The following is a 16,328-nucleotide window of genomic DNA, read 5'->3' as shown; positions in this document are numbered from 1 at the left end:
AAATAAAAAAGGAAAAGGAAAAAAGAAAAGAAAAAAGAGAAAAGGAAGAAAAAAAAAGAAGAGAAAAAAGAAAGTAAAAAGATAAAAAAAGATTAAACAGAAAAAAGGAAGGATAAAAAAATGGAAAAAAAGAAGAAAAAAAATCTAAAAATGAGGACTAAAGAAGAAAAGCTGAGGGGTGGCAGCCATGTCCCTGACCCCGTGTGTGTGTGTTTGTTTCTCACACCCTCCCTGCGGTATTTGAAACCCGAGCAGCAGCCGGGCCTTGGCTCCAGCACAGCCCAAATCTCCTCTCCTGTGGCCAGAGAGGAGCTGCAGGAAGATTTTCCATTGTGGAGGGGTCACCCCCCAGCCTGGGAACATCTCTGCTCCATCGCTCCAGGAATAGAAAAACCACGGCAATGAAACCTGTAAACGCAATTCTTCCAGGGTTTCTGCATTCCTGTAAGGTGATTATCAGGAAATCAGTCTTGAAATAGTCCCAAAATCTTCCAGGATTCCCCTTGGAATACTGTGCTTGAAGTTTTTAAGAAATTTACTAAAGGTTTACTCATTTCTTTGTGTTTTCTTTAAGGAAGCAGCTTTGTAACCTTTCCCAATAAATAACCATGTTAATAGCAAGTCTCTTGGAGCTGTGTGCAACACAATGTTTATGGATAATTGAAATTTAAGATAGGAGGAAAAATGATTTAAAGTAGCAATCTGTGGCTTTTCTAGAAGAAATAATAATAATAATAATAATAATAATAATAATAATAATAATAAAAAAAACACAACAACAACAACAACAATAATAATAATAAAAACAACAACAACAACAACAACAACAACAATAATAATAATAATAATAACAATTGTAGTGGCATAGAACAGTTTGGGGTCGAAAGGGATCTTAAAGATCATAATAGTAATGATGATAATAATGAAAATAATGATATCAATAGATGTTAAAAGAAACAATAGTTTAAAATCACCACTCATTTATAACTTAACATAATTTGGCGAATGGTGTGTCCTGCCAACAACAGCAATTCCACTGATAAAGAAAATACCAATTATCACTTAAAAAAAAGTTCCTGATGCTTGAGAACTGCCTAAAAAAAATGAGATGGAAACTTTGAAGGGCCAGATCTTTCTCGCCCCTATCAGATGACTAATTCCTCTAATTCCAAAGACCAGGAAATTTGGGCACATATTGAGGAAGGTCCCCACCACGCCAATGAATCGCTTTTCTGTTCAAGATGCCTCCAGTCTGAGCTCATTATGCCACAAACTCATGGAAGTGATCTGTAACAATCCTGAGGCCTGGGGCCCTTTTCCATTTGGGATTGATACATGGGGAGGAATCTGCATTTTTCATCGAACAGTACAACCAGTGTGGCTGCAGTTCTGCTGCAAATCTGATGCAGGAAATACAAGAGAGTCCTTCTGAAATATTCCCATTTGCTTTGGACTGGCTGCAGAGCTTGTTTGTATGGGGAAAAAAAAAAATGAAAGAAAAGAACCTGCTGCAAAATTCAGCTTCTTCCCTGGTCAAGGGCATCTATTTCATTCTCAATGTAATTCTGCCAAAACAAATATTATTTTTGAATCTTTCATTATCCCTGGCCCTGGGAAGGGCTGGAGCACTGTGCTGGTCTGGGATGCTGCAGGCCAGGATGTGCCATGAGCGTGTCCAGGCTGGAGTGGGGCACTGACAGGGCAGGGGAACCCAGTTCCCAGGAAAAAAGCACAGTGCTGGTGCCTGCCAGGGGGCAGGGGCTGGTCTGTCCCATCCCCAGAGTGTGGGGTGCTTCCATCAGCTCCAGGCACCGTCCTCATCCCCACCCATGGGATGGGCACCCCTGGGCATCTGTGGGGGCAGAGAGTGACCCAAACCCAGCCCAAACCCCAATCCCTGCACCTCCTTGGGGCTGCATTATTTTATCTTATTACTACTTTATTTATATACACAATATATTGTATATATATCCGTGTATATATAAATATATACAAAATTTATATATCCATATGGATGCATGTAGATATGCACACACACAAATACATGTATTTCATTAATGCCAAATGCATATTTGGATGTCCAGGGTTATTTCTGTTCAAAGCCCACCCCAGTCCCCCTCGTTCCCCCCCAGACCCCAAAAACTGGGGGGACCCGGCCCCCGGCCCTGCGCCGCGCGCCCTCTGTCGGGCAGCGCCCGAACTGCACCTGTGTCTGTCCCTGTGTCTGTCCCTGTGTCTGTCCCTGTGTCTGTCCCTGTGTCTGTCCCTGTCCCTGTGTCTGTCCCTGTCCCTTTGTCTGTCCCTGTGTCTGTCCCTGTGTCTGTCCCTGTGTCTGTCCCTGTGTCTGTCCCTGTCCCTGTCCCTGTCCCTGTGTCTGTCCCTGTCCCTGTGTCTGTCCCTGTCCCTGTCCCTGTGTCTGTGTCTGTGTCTGTCCCTGTGTCTGTCCCTGTGTCTGTCCCTGTGTCTGTCCCTGTCCCTGTCCCTGTGTCTGTCCCTGTGTCTGTCCCTGTGTCTGTCCCTGTGTCTGTCCCTGTGTCTGTCCCTGTCCCTGTCCCTGTGTCTGTCCCTGTCCCTGTGTCTGTCCCTGTCCCTGTGTCTGTCCCTGTGTCTGTCCCTGTGTCTGTCCCTGTCCCTGTGTCTGTCCCTGTGTCTGTCCCTGTGTCTGTCCCTGTCCCTGTGTCTGTCCCTGTGTCTGTCCCTGTGTCTGTCCCTGTGTCTGTCCCTGTCCCTGTGTCTGTCCCTGTCCCTGTGTCTGTCCCTGTGTCTGTCCCTGTGTCTGTCCCTGTCCCTGTGTCTGTCCCTGTGTCTGTCCCTGTGTCTGTCCCTGTCCCTGTGTCTGTCCCTGTGTCTGTCCCTGTGTCTGTCCCTGTCCCTGTGTCTGTCCCTGTGTCTGTCCCTGTGTCTGTCCCTGTGTCTGTCCCTGTGTCTGTCCCTGTCCCTGTCCCTGTGTCTGTCCCTGTGTCTGTCCCTGTCCCTGTGTCTGTCCCTGTGTCTGTCCCTGTGTCTGTCCCTGTCCCTGTCCCTGTGTCTGTCCCTGTGTCTGTCCCTGTGTCTGTCCCTGTGTCTGTCCCTGTCCCTGTGTCTGTCCCTGTGTCTGTCCCTGTGTCTGTCCCTGTCCCTGTCCCTGTGTCTGTCCCTGTGTCTGTCCCTGTCCCTGTGTCTGTCCCTGTCCCTGTGTCTGTCCCTGTGTCTGTCCCTGTGTCTGTCCCTGTCCCTGTGTCTGTCCCTGTGTCTGTCCCTGTCCCTGTCCCTGTGTCTGTCCCTGTCCCTTTGTCTGTCCCTGTCCCTGTCCCTGTGTCTGTCCCTGTGTCTGTCCCTGTGTCTGTCCCTGTGTCTGTCCCTGTCCCTGTGTCTGTCCCTGTGTCTGTCCCTGTGTCTGTCCCTGTCCCTGTGTCTGTCCCTGTGTCTGTCCCTGTGTCTGTCCCTGTCCCTGTGTCTGTCCCTGTCCCTTTGTCTGTCCCTGTCCCTGTCCATCCCCCCCGTCCCAGACTGTCCCTGTCCCTGTGCCTGTCCCTGTGTCTGTCCCTGTCCATCCCTCTCTGTCCCAGACTGTCCCTGTCCCTGTCCATCCCTTCCTGTCCTTGCCCCTCCCCATCTCTGCCCATCTCCACCTGTCCCTCTCCATCTCTGACTGTCCCTGTCCCCTATCCATCCCTCCCTGTCCCTGTCCCTGTCCCTGTCCCTGTCCCTGTCCCTGTCCATCCCTTCCTGTCCCTGTCCCTGCCCATCCCTGTCCACCTTTACGTGTTCCTCTCATTCCCTGACCATGTCCAAGTTCCTTTCCCTGTCCCATCCCTTCTTGTCCCTGTCCTAACCCTGCCCTGTCCATCCCTGCCCTGTCCCCCGTGCCTGTTCCTGCCCATCTTTCCCTGTCCCTGTCCCTGTCCCTGTCCCTGTCCCCCCATCCATGTCTCCCTGTCCATCCCCTCCTTGCCCCATCCCTGCCTGTCCCTGCCCACCCCAAACCCCTGACCCAGAACAGGATTTCAAAGTTGGCTGTTTTCCCTGGGAAAAGCATTACCTTCCCCAGTCCCAGCGCTTCCCAGCCCCACAAAAAGTCACATCCCTGAAAAAACCCAAAAACCTGGGAAAAAAACCCATGGAGGGATGCAAATGTGGGAAAGGTTAAAGTTGATGTTTGCTGCTGCCTGCTTTCGGTGGCAGCATGTATTAGAGATATAAAAAAATAATAAAATACACCCAAACTGTACATATTATAAGGCAGTATTTTTATCTCGGGGTTCTGGTGACACGTACAAACCACTTGAGCTTTGCTTCTGTGGTTTATATCGCCACGAGAAACCCTTGATAAAAATACAGCTTTATATTGTACAGTGGGGTATAGTTTATTTTCCCCATATATCACACCCTGTGTTTTATTTATAAACAGACCCAAAGACACTTGCACATGCAAAGCAGATTTTTTATTGAAGTAATTCTGAGGTATCAATAATCCTGGATTAACTAACGCATTGCCACACGATAATTTTTGGGGGGCAGCAATGGCCTTTCTAAAGAGACATTCATGAAAATATGATAAAACACATAAAAAAATCAGTTATTTCCATGTTACAATTTACGATTCCCATACTGGAAATTTCAGCTTCTGGTGGCTCGTACTTGCAGAGAACCCTGCTAAAACCACCTCAGAATTTAGCTTTAATGTCTCTTGAATCCTTCCAATGGAGAGGCTAAGGGAAATAAAGCTTTGGATAACAGAGAAATGTGGAAATCTGAAGGAAAACTCAAATGATAGAGGAATGGGCCTCTGCCAAGGAAGCAACTACGATGAGCTTTTCAGTATTTTGCTGAATTTGGCTAATCTGCTTATCTCTGATAAACTCTAATAAACTTATCTCTAGTATCTCTAATAAACTCCTTATCCAAAATATACAATTTGTCAGCAACATCTCTTCTCCTGATCTGTGCAAAAAAAAAAAAAATAAATTCCCATCTCCCAGTCCAAAAAGAAAAGGCAGGAGTAAGGAATTCAACAGCTGCTTTTGCAGAGATCTCACTGTGCTCCTTTAACTCCTGTTGAGGTAAAACACAATTTTATGCCCCAAACTGGGGAGGGGGAGCTGGGCAGGGCGTGCCAGGCTGGGCAGCCCCCGCCACCAGCCAGACGCCTCCTCGGGGGAAGCTTCCACCTCACATTTGCCACGTCCCTCCCACTCCCTTATCCCTGCTTTAATGGACATTAAAAATAGAACAAGACAGGGCTGGAGATGGGAACAAAATCCATGCACAACAGGCCTGGATCGCTGTAGTCATTCTGCTGTAAAATGTAAAAACAAGAAAGGGCAGCCGAGCTGCCTCCCCCAGGACGCATCCCGCTTTTTTAATACAGTGGTGCCACCACACATTTCACTTTGGATGTTGCATTATATTTATATGTCACTCAAATATTTACCATTTTTCTGAATTCTGCTGGGTGCTCTGAGAGCTTGTTACAAGGCAGGGAGCCGTGGCTGGTTAGCGGCCGCCGCCACGCGCCAGCTTCTCCTTCTGCAGCTTCTCGTGGGACAGCAGCCACTCCTTCAGCAGGTGTCCCCCGCCGTAGCTGCCCGTGTCCCCGCTGCTGAGGATCACCCTGTGGCACGGGATGATGATGGGGATCTGCAAAACACCCCAAAATCCGGGAGGAGCAAAGGGTGAGGCCGAGGGGAGCCAGGAATAACGGGATGAGGCTCTCAGCGCCCTGCTGGGGATCCACCACGGGCTGGGCTCGGTGGGGTTGGTTTTTCCCAGCCTGAGTGATGCTGTGATTCCTTGAGTGTGTAAATCCAGCACTCCCAAATCCAGCAGATGCCTGGCACTGGGTTCACAGGGACATGGATTAGCCACATCAGGGCCGCGCTCCTGGCAGAGCACAGAGCCCATCACCAGCCCTGGAGACCACCCCAGGTCTTAGGAAAAAATAGACATGGACAGGAATTTTAATACGTAAAAATGATGTAAAGTCTTTAAAATGAGAAACCTGAGATATTAAATCCCATATATAAAATCTTCCCTGCAGCACCAGGTTCTGCTGCCCTGCCCCAGCTGAGCTCTCAGTGACCAGGGTGGGGAACGAAGCCTCACAGACACAAAATGCACATGAAGAATTATTTAAATTGAACATTGGGCAGGAATTGTTCCTGGCAGGGTGGGCAGGCCCTGGCACAGGTGCCCAGAGCAGCTGGGGCTACCCCTGGATCCCTGGCAGTGCCCAAGGCCAGGCTGGACATTGGGGCTGGAGCAGCTGGGACAGGGGAAGGTGTCCCTGCCATGGCTGGGGTGGCACTGGGATGAATTTTAAGGTCCCTTCCCACTCAACCCATTCATGGATGCCATGATCATCCCAAGACTAGAAGATATCTGGGAAAAAATAGATTATTATTAGATTAGATTAGATTAGATTAGATTAGATTAGATTAGATTAGATCAGATTAGAAGAGATCCCAGTGCCTCAGCTCCCCAGCAGATCCTCTTCCTGCTGTGGCACCTCCACGTGCACCCTGGAGAAATTCTCTGGAAGACCAAGGCACTATTTATTTTTCAGCAGCAAGTCAATCCAAAATGGGTTGTGAATTTTCAAAACCTCCAACAGGAGAAGTTTGATTCCAACCTAACCAATTTTAAGAATTGTTTTTTTCCCCTCTCTGCCTTCCTCTCCCTATCATTTATAACCACACGGCACAGATTCTGCAAAATCAATGCCAGAAGTTACATAATGGACTGATAATGCAGAGGAGAACATAAATGTGGGGCTTTTTTTTTTTTATTTTTATTTTTTATTACAGGTGATTATCATAGCTGAAGTACACACCATAAAAACTGCAATACATCATCTCTAATCACGGCTGTGTTTTGGTAACTGCATAGTAATGGCATTGCAATGGTGGAGCTGGGACAACAATCACTCACCCAAAAGGGCAGTTCTCACAAATCTGGATATTTCAAGTCAAAAAATTGTAATTTATTTCTGTGTAGACACTCAGACAAATTACACACTTTACCCTCACTTATTTTAATCCCATTTAATCATACAGTTCAAGCACTGTGGTATATTTGAGCCTGGGACACACAAACCCCAAAGTAGCTGAGCAGCTACTGGCCAGACCATAAATTGAGAGGGTTTTTTTTGGGGGGGGGGTGTTCTTTCAGTTTACTTAACTAATTTCAATGCCTGAAATTTAAAATCCTAATCTCAGCCCACATTAAATGGGAATACACACAGGTGCTTATTGTTGATCAAGGTTTAAATTAAAAAATGCTTCCAATATCTGTTTTATTTGGAGGTGGCAATGCCTCGAGTGATTAATCCATCTGTCACAACTCCAGTGAGTACCAATAAAAGCTTTGCTCCATGCCAGGCCATCCCACAGTTGGTTTATGACTTCTTCAAAGAAATTGGGGTTGTTTTTTCTTTTTTTTGCAAGTGTTTTTCTGGTTTGGGGTTTTTCTGCCTTTCCACTCCCTGCAGTTACTGCAGGAGGCTTGGCTTGAGTGACAAAGCCATAATAATACACTGTAAAACATCTCTGAGGTTCATTTGCAATTCTTTAAAAATACACACAGCAAAGCAGCAGATTTTGGTGGCAAGGCTATAAATCTTGGTGGAGATAAAAAAAACCCAAAAAATACTTTATCTCCAGGTGTGGGGTGTTGGATGATCCCTGGGTGGGTGTAGGACCTGTTCACAGCACAGGGAAATGGGGTTGAGCTGTCACCAACCAAGCAGAAAGAGGAGGTATGAAATTAATGCCACTTTTTCCATGGCCAAAACAAAGAATTCCATGCTGAGATTGTCCCAACCCAAGCAGCCATCTGTCACCCTCCACAGCTCTGGATGTAGAAGTGGTACAAAGACCATACCACTGCTGTAATTTAAAAATATTGAATATTGCTTCAGTTTGGCTTAATTGTGGTGACAATGTTCAGCCTACTAAAATAATTAAACCTGCTAAAATTTATTAGGGCCCTAAGGACATTTTAGAGGGAGAACTACCCTAGTCTGGAGCTTTAATGCCTCAGCTACATTTAATGTAATTTTTATCAATAACCAAGCAGCTCATAATATTATAGCGCCGCTGAAATCTTCATGCTGTGAAATCTAATTCCTCTCCTCCACGAATCCATCACACACACAGCCCCTACCTCAAATGCTATAAAACTTCCAAACCCAGAGATTTGTCTCCAACAAAAAAATAACATGAAGGAGCCCTCGGATCGATGCTGGAATCCCTCTGATTCGGGCACCAGCTGAATATTTTCTCCAACTTCGCTTTTGTTCTTCTGGGTAGAGGCCCACAAGGGAAAGAGCTTGTTTTCACTCGCAGCCTCATCAATACCTAAATCCTGGTGAACAAGTGACACTGAGAAGCTGTAATCAATAGCTCCCTGTGCGTTTTTTCTTCTGGTCAAATGGTTCAGCACTACTGACAGCCCTGACACTCGGAACATGATGCTAAATCTTTATCAACAGCCATCTGGGTGAGTGGCAGAACAAGGCTGGGCCGGTCATTAACGCTCCTGGCGATCTGTGAATAAAGCAACTCCTCCAGAATGCGTTTGTTTAGGGAAAAAAGGAGGGGAAAAATCTCCCTGCCCACAGGATGGATCACTCAGAAGTGCTTTTAGGAAATTCCTGCACTCTGGATGTTCCCAGTGGCTGGATTGAGGTGAGGGAGCTGTTCCAGGGCATGGCTGGGGAGCTCCCAAATCTGCCTGGCTCTGCCAGGCTGTGATGGAAACAGATGAAGGATCACTGAGACACACTCAGCAAAAACCAGTCTTGTGGTCTGCTCACGTCACAGAGTCCCAGACTGGCTTGGGCTGGAAGGGATCTTAGACATCATCCAGTTCCACCCTCCGCTTTTTCTCCACCTCTTCCCCAGCAGAAACAAATCCTGTGATGTGACCCAGCGTGGGTCTTGGGTTATCACTGGCCAGCAAAGGATTGGGAATGAAAATAGTAGGAAAAAGTTCTTCCCCAGAGGTGCTGGCACTGCCCAGGCTCCCCAGGGAATGGGCACTGAGGCTCTCAGAGCTCCAGGAGCCTTTGGACAGCACTGCAGGGATGCCCAGGGGGGATTGTTGGGGGGTCTGGGCAGGGCCAGGGGCTGGAATGGATGATCCCTGAGGGTCCCTTCCAGCTCAGGACATTCCCTGATTCAATGGATGAAAACACTGCTACTTCCATGCATCCACAGAGCTTCAGCTCCACCCATCACAACTTTCTCACAAACCCACGACTGCTCCCCCGGTGTTCAAAACACTTTGGTTGAATATCCATGATCCAGCTCAACGTTTTATCTGTGATTCAGGATGGATTGGTGCAACAGCCTGGATTTAGGACAGATTGGTGCCAGGATCAGGCTGTGCCCCTGGCTGGGGGGAGCCCAAGGAAGAGCACAAACCAGCGCAGGCAGCTCCAAGTGCCGTGCTCAGACCGCTGAAGACGTCTTATTTAAGGCACAGAACACTCATTTAGGATGGCCTTGGACTAATCAGCCCAACATTCTCCATTTCCCATGAGCTTCTGTGATTTCTTTTTGATCCTCCTCTACCAGTCTAATGAGATTTTTAATTGAACTTTATGGGTTCCCTTTGAGGACCACAGACCTTGCAATCAGTGTGAACCACAGCAAACTCTGGGATGTCTCTCCTGTGAAAGGTGAGCCATCCCCACCCTGTCCTGGGCTCAAAATGAGGCAGCTGCTGCTGGCACCTCTTCCACCTTCTCATGAAGCTGAAGGTCAGCCCAGGATCATGTGAAACATCCCAGCTGCGAGGGGAAACCTGTGGAATGCACACTACCCAGACTAAAGATCAATCCTTGATTCACAGGAGGGAGAAACATGCTGGTATCTGCTGGAGAAAGGTGAGTTTGTGATTTTATCCAAGTGTTTGAGGCACAATGTGATGCCCAGCTCAGGGTTATTTCAAAGGGCCCTTTTTCCTGGTGCTACCATCCTCACTAAATCAGGTTTATCACAAATCCATTTACCACCACACCGGGTTGCTCCAAGCCCTTTCCACCCTCATCTTGAGCACCTCCAGGGATGGGTTTGGGGTTTGGGATGAGGGTTTAGACCCTGTGTGGCTGTGGAGCAATCCCTGACCTCCCATGGTTTTTCACACTGGTCCTCTCAGTATTTCCTTTAATCAGATTTCTATGAGGCCGCGACGCGGAGTTGCAAATTGGGTCAGAAAATCTGTTTTCGCAAGAGTTGACGGCTTTATATATAGAAATAACAAAGGTGAGGGGGTTTTTTGCAGTGCCACATTTTATCTTTATCTTTCACCTCATGCATAAAATGCGTGTGTATTACGCACAGTCAGCCAGCCCGTGATGGCTCACAGGTGAAGGACCACAGAGACATTTCTGTGGGAAATATGAGGAGCAGTGAACAGTTGCTCACACTGAAGTGCATAAGGACGATGTGTGTGTGTGTGTGTTTGCATGTGGAATATGGATGGAATTTCAGATTACCTCCAGGAGATGAGCAGTGGCAAAATTGTGCTTTGCAATGGGCAGGACTCTCATTACAGCACTGATTTTTTTTTTTTTTTTTTTTTAATCATCAGCTTTCTATGATGAAATATTGAGGTGGTATTATATTAATACAGCTCTTTTTCCCTACAGCTATACATTATTATCTATAACTATAGCTTAAAAATTTTCTGCTGGGGACAGAAACCACTGCAGCCACAGTATGGGCTGGGAAATGGCAATAATAACTAGGACCCCATTTAAAAAAATTGCAGGAGCTTTGCTGTATATTTTCAGAACTATTTTCATCCTTCCTCACAGGGGAAAAAGCAGGAATTTTCACACCACAACCTGCTGTTACCGCTACTTTGGATGCTGCTGCTCCACTGCAGCCTGAGGGCAAAGCTGGGTACATTTCTAGGCGATAGCAATTACATCTCCTTTTGCACAACACTGGATTGTTATTCTTTGAGAACTGTTTCCTGTAGGTTTGCATTGGATTGCCTTATCTTAATGTACACCAGATTATATTGGAAAGCATTCCATCATATTAAAATAGTTTGTATTGTCAAGTACAATGCGGGGGTATTGACAAAACACTGCTTACGCTGCTGATAGGAGCTGCTTCACAGGGAAAGCTGATGGCTGCTGGAACATCGGGGTGGGCTCAAAGCTTAACCCCACAGGGAATTGTGTGGGTCTCCCTGGCTGGGTGCTACCCCTGGGGAAGTGTGGGATGAGATGGGCTTTGAGGTCTCTTCTAACCCAAATTGTTCTGTGGTTCTGTGGGTTTGGGGGCTGAGCTGCTCCTCCAGCAGTGCAGGTACATCCACCTGAGCCCCCAGACCCTGCAGGGCAGGATGGGGCTGACCCCAAGCCAGACCACCGGGATACAGCACCCACTGAACAACTCACCAGCTTCAGACACCAGCCAGGGTGACTCAGGGCCACCTAAACCCCTAAAGCTAAACCCAAAGAAAAGGGAAAACAGACACAGATCATCACTTAGAATAAGGAAATATCTTCCCCAAATCCACAGGCCTAACCTAGAGTGCTGCTCCCTCCAGCTGGCTCAAATTCAGACAACTCCCCTCCAGAATCCCAGAGTGGTTTGGGTTGGAAGGGACCTTAAACTCGTCCCATTCCACCCCCTGCCATGGGCAGGGATATTTCCCTCTGTCCCAGGCTGCTCCAGGCCTTGTTTTCACAATTGTATTTATGCCAGGGTGGATGGATTGTTTTTAACACAACCAGAACCACTCAGAACCTGCCAGCTGAGGTCCACGTGGAAGATGAAAGACTTCCCTGACCTAAAAATATGTCAGGAAGCTTGAGAACAACAAACTGTGCAGAAGCTGGTGAGTAACAGAAGTGTTTCTCTTCCCAACCCAACCCCATAAATGGTAGGGCATAAATCACACTAAACCGAGCTGTGCATTATTGCTGATTAAAAACACTTACTGACCTTATTCCTCATGGCAGACCAGTTTCCAGAGCAGATAAATTTAACCTAATGACATTTAGCCCGCAGAGCTCTCTAAATCCAGCATCTCCCAGCAGCTTTGGGCTGGAAGGTGCCGTGGACTCACCGGGTTGCTCCTCATGGCTCCTCCCACGGCTCTGGCTGCCCGGCTGTTGCCAGCAAGATCTGCCAGCTGCTTGTAGGAAACAGCCTCCCCAAACTTCACATCCTTCAGCAGGGTCCACAGCACCTGCCTGGTGAAGGAATCTGCAGGGCAGAGGGAGACAGCACTGCTTGACTGGAGAGATTGGGATGGAACAGTCAAAAAACCCAACACAAAGCGAGGCTCAATGGACGTTTTCTAATTTAAATTGGAACAGCCCCATGCACTGTCCTGTTCTTGTGCCCTGTATGACTGCATTTAAATACATGATTATTAGAGAGAGCTCTTGGAGTAACTGATCACTGTAAAAAAGGGATTTAAGGCTTTGATTTTCCTATGTTTCTAATTTGCTTCGAGTACAATTATCCCGTTAGCTCGTACAATGTGGCTTTTCCCATTAAACTGCCGGAGTAGAAATTAGCATAGAGTCAAATTAACAGGGAAGGAATAAGTGGCTGTACCTATCTGACAAAGGCCTGGCATCTCCAGCTAATTTCCAACTTCAGCTGGGACGTGGCAGAGACGCCCTAGAGCCAGCACACTCCGAATTATCCTGGCTGACTGCATTTTCTAGTGGGGACCCCCGAGCTACTGCTCAGCACTGCACACACTGCCAAGTGGAAGGACTAGCTGTGACCTTGAATGTCCTGCACATCCTTAATGATACAGGGGGAAAAAAAAATATAATGTCTCGGCCATTATTTTAATTTTAATTCGGCAGCAAATTGCTTTAAGTGTGCCAATTGCTGAAATAATGAATAAGCAAATGCATTAGGAGAGGCTTTCTTTGGCATCTCAGGGTGTTACTCAGCCCAGGATTGTTTTAAGGAAGGAAAAGGGATGGTCCTGTATGGATTGGAGGTGGGTTGAACACCTTTTGCTCTTCCAAAGCACTTGGAAAAGCTCTGAGGAGATAACTCGTGGATAACTTACTGAGAGGAGCGAGCTGGTGGCTAAAAAAGTGGAATAAAAAGGAGAAGAGACTCCTTCCCCCAGCTGAGAGCCTCAGCCTCCCTCTCTGGCAAAGAAACAAACTGATTAAAAACATTTTCTTTCTTTAGCTGTCAAAAAAGACATCGATTACCTTCAGTAGGAAGGTAAAGAAATGTGATTTTGTTCTTAAAGGAAACCCATACGGCGTTATGTGTGTGTTAAATAATAAAAATCACTTCTTAACTGAAGGGAATGATAATCACTTCATTGAAAAAAATCTGTTTAGTCTTTATTATAACATTAAGCAAATTAAACATCAGCATAATCCAGGTGATACGAGAAAAGGGTCATCAAAGAAATTAACTTTGTTGTTCATTAATTTACATGGATTAGTAGAGGGCAAAGAGATAGCAAATCTGCTCTAGTTTTTTATGATATAATTTCAAACTGTACACCATTTGTGGCAGTAGGGTGACTTTGGGGTTAATCAGACTGATTTGTCCTTTTAATTGCTTTCTATTCAAAGAAAATTCATTAGATAATGTTCTCTTCAAAATTCATGAATCAATTTAACTGAAGAAACCACATTAACAGCTTTGGGTTCATTAGCACAAGCAGTTGTGTTACTGGCTGATTGCTACGAGGCTTTCCTTAGGCAAACAGATTTTGTTTACTGTGATTCCTTCAGAAAGGTTTATTTCAAACCAAACTGCTCCTTCTTATTTTTTAACCTTTTTAATCTGGCAGGATTAGCTTTAACCTCCCTGCTCAGGGGTCTTGGGGAGTCACTGCACGATGGCATCTTTTAAATGACCAGCACCCAGTCCAGAAAATCCCTGTTTTCACCCTCAGTTTTGGCAGGTTGGGATGGACCTGAAACTTTTTTTGGGAACCTGTTGGAATCAGGGAGAAAATGGAGCAAAGTGCACCTGGACATGGAGCAGCTGAGGGAGGATGGGGCAGCTCCAGAGCCCCCCAGCCCCAGCACAGCCCCAGCACAGCCCCAAGTGATGCCCAAATTCCTGAGGACAGGCTGGCACAGGGACACAGATTATCCTCCTCTCACACACAGGGACACAGATTATCCTCCTCTCACACACAGGGACACAGATTATCCACTTGCCAGAGCCACTGGATGTTTTTCACAGGAGAAATCCAAGCCTCTGCTCTGACATAAAACACTCGTGAAGTGAAGAGTTCAAAAGAATGACATATTTAGCAATCACGCACATCATTTTGGAAATGTATCTGAAAACTCAATTTCATCCTGTGGGGAGCAAACACTTTAATTAGTTTAAGCAGCTCGAAGAGGCAGTGCCAAATCCTGTTATTAAACTGTCTGCAAGTGTGAGTGCCTGTGAGCACAACCTGCCCAGCCGAGGTGGCTCGACCTCCCCCAGCCCTCACTGCGTGCCAACCTTTAATGCTGTGAAACAGAGTTCTGAAGGGCTGTAAAATCCCCACGTAGAAAGGAACACACAGCAATTCTCTGGTTCCACCAGAGCTCCATGTCCTGGGGAGGCTGATACCAGCAGAGCCATGAATGGGAGCATCACCAGGTTTTGTCCTTCCTGTGTCCCCACCTGTGCGTGGGGTCAGCAAAAAAACCCCTCCAGGTGAGCCCCTGGCCACCAGGGACACCTCCCACCACCCCAGGTGCTCCCAGCCCCTGTCCAGACTGGCCTTGGACACTTCCAGGTGTCCACAGGCAGCCACAGCTTCTCTGGGAATTCCATCCCAGCCCCTCCCCTGTAAATATCTGTATTTACAGATAAATCACCCTGAACCTGTTGTTAATGCCTAAATGCTCGGAGGTCCCTCCCACCAGCCCACTGGGCCTTAATTCTCCATACAAACATGTTCAGTTCATGGGGATAATGGAGAGAAAATAATCAATTTTACTTCAACACCAGTTGTATCATAACTTTCAACAGTGTAACTGAAGGTGGGAATTAGTCCAAGGAAGTAAAATCATACACTTCTAACTAATAATCATGGAATTATGGAATGATCTGTGTTGGAAGGAACCTTAAAAATCACTTCATTCCATCCCCTTGCCATGGGCAGGGACACCTTCCACTAAATAGTATTTCTATATGTATTCTGTATTTAAATATTATATTTATATATGTTTGTATTTAATCTCTAACAAGGACTTTGGTGCTGGTGAGGGGCTCAGTCCCTCAGGATTCAGGATGGATGAGGGAAGAGCAGAGGGACCAGTGCCAGACCCTTCCTGTCCCCTCTACATCTCACCCTGGGGCCAGAGAACTTCAGAAAACCCCACAGCCTCATTTTCCATCCTTTTTAAACTCTCTGATTAAGAGGAATTAAAGACAGAATGGTTTCTCCTTCCCCTCAACACTGACTGCTGGGAATGTTAGTTTTTGTTTGTGGTGTTGGTTTATTTTTGTGGCTTTTTTTTTTCTTCTGCTTTTCGTTTGTTTGTTTTTCCCCCAGAGTTTTGCAAATGCAAAACCAGTTATAAACACTTGTTCCTCCTCAGCAGCTTTTTCACAGCCTGCCTGGGGTACTACAGACAACTTTTCTTGTTGTTTTTTTCACTCACTGGTTCCCACTGTCATTACTATTAGTAAAAAACCACAAAACATTCAATCACAACAGTTCAAAAATACCCAAACCAGTGTGGAAAACAGCAGTTCCCACTGCAGCAGCAGCTCCCACCTGAGCCAGAAAACTCAAACTGGCTCTTGGATCTGGGAAGAACAGATTCACACTCAAACTGCAGAATTTTCCTGACAACAGGCAATGGTGCAAACCATTAATCCAAGCAAGAGAGTGGATTTTCACCCATTTTGAGACTTTATTATTAAAGCCATGTTAAACCTGTCACCCTACCCGGGACTGACCTAGCAAGTGATATGTGAAGAGATAACTGTTTAATTATTAATTAATTATTAATTCTAATTGTTTAATTCAAATGTTTTGCTCATTTTATGAGGCTGCCCCATCCCTGGAAGTGTCCAAGGCAAGGCAGGACAGGGCTTGGAGCACTCTGGGACAGTGGAAGGTGTCAACCCATGGCGGGACTGGCACTGGATGGGTTTTAAGGTCCCTTCCAGCCCAAACCAGGCTGTGATTCCATGAGATATCAGGCACTTTTATTAAGGTTTTGTGTATTGCCTGTGCACATATGTTTGCAAAATGTGATACAATAAAACAGAAACACGACTATAACGTAGAAACTCGCTGTCTGCCTGCATCACTTCAGTGAAAAATGGACCAAAATGCTTCCTTTTAACACCTCAAACATCCAGGCTGGCTCACAC

The 16,328-nt window shown here is 46.4% G+C and overlaps 1 protein-coding gene across 4 annotated transcripts in view; it reads right to left on the bottom strand.

Moving 5' to 3' along the window:
* Positions 1 to 4,444: 4,444 nt before the first annotated feature.
* Positions 4,445 to 16,328, bottom strand: part of MGMT (O-6-methylguanine-DNA methyltransferase) — a 138,241-nt gene continuing 126,357 nt past the window's right edge. For all 4 annotated transcript variants that reach the window (XM_088059743.1, XM_014257693.2, XM_088059744.1 and 1 more), the window contains 2 exons: positions 12,070 to 12,209; positions 4,445 to 5,619 (listed from right to left, as the gene is read on the bottom strand). In XM_088059743.1, coding sequence (XP_087915869.1) covers positions 5,476 to 5,619; positions 12,070 to 12,209 — 284 coding nt within the window. In that variant the 3' untranslated portion in view covers positions 4,445 to 5,475. The remainder of the gene's footprint in view (positions 5,620 to 12,069; positions 12,210 to 16,328) is intronic.

This window comes from Pseudopodoces humilis, chromosome 9 (assembly GCF_049639895.1).
Source record: "Pseudopodoces humilis isolate 2021_Gansu_Grassland_sample_001 chromosome 9, ASM4963989v1, whole genome shotgun sequence".
Lineage (NCBI taxonomy): Eukaryota > Metazoa > Chordata > Aves > Passeriformes > Paridae > Pseudopodoces > Pseudopodoces humilis.
The sequence above is the reverse complement of the archived record's forward strand: the minus strand, read 5'-3'. Positions and strand labels throughout refer to the sequence as shown.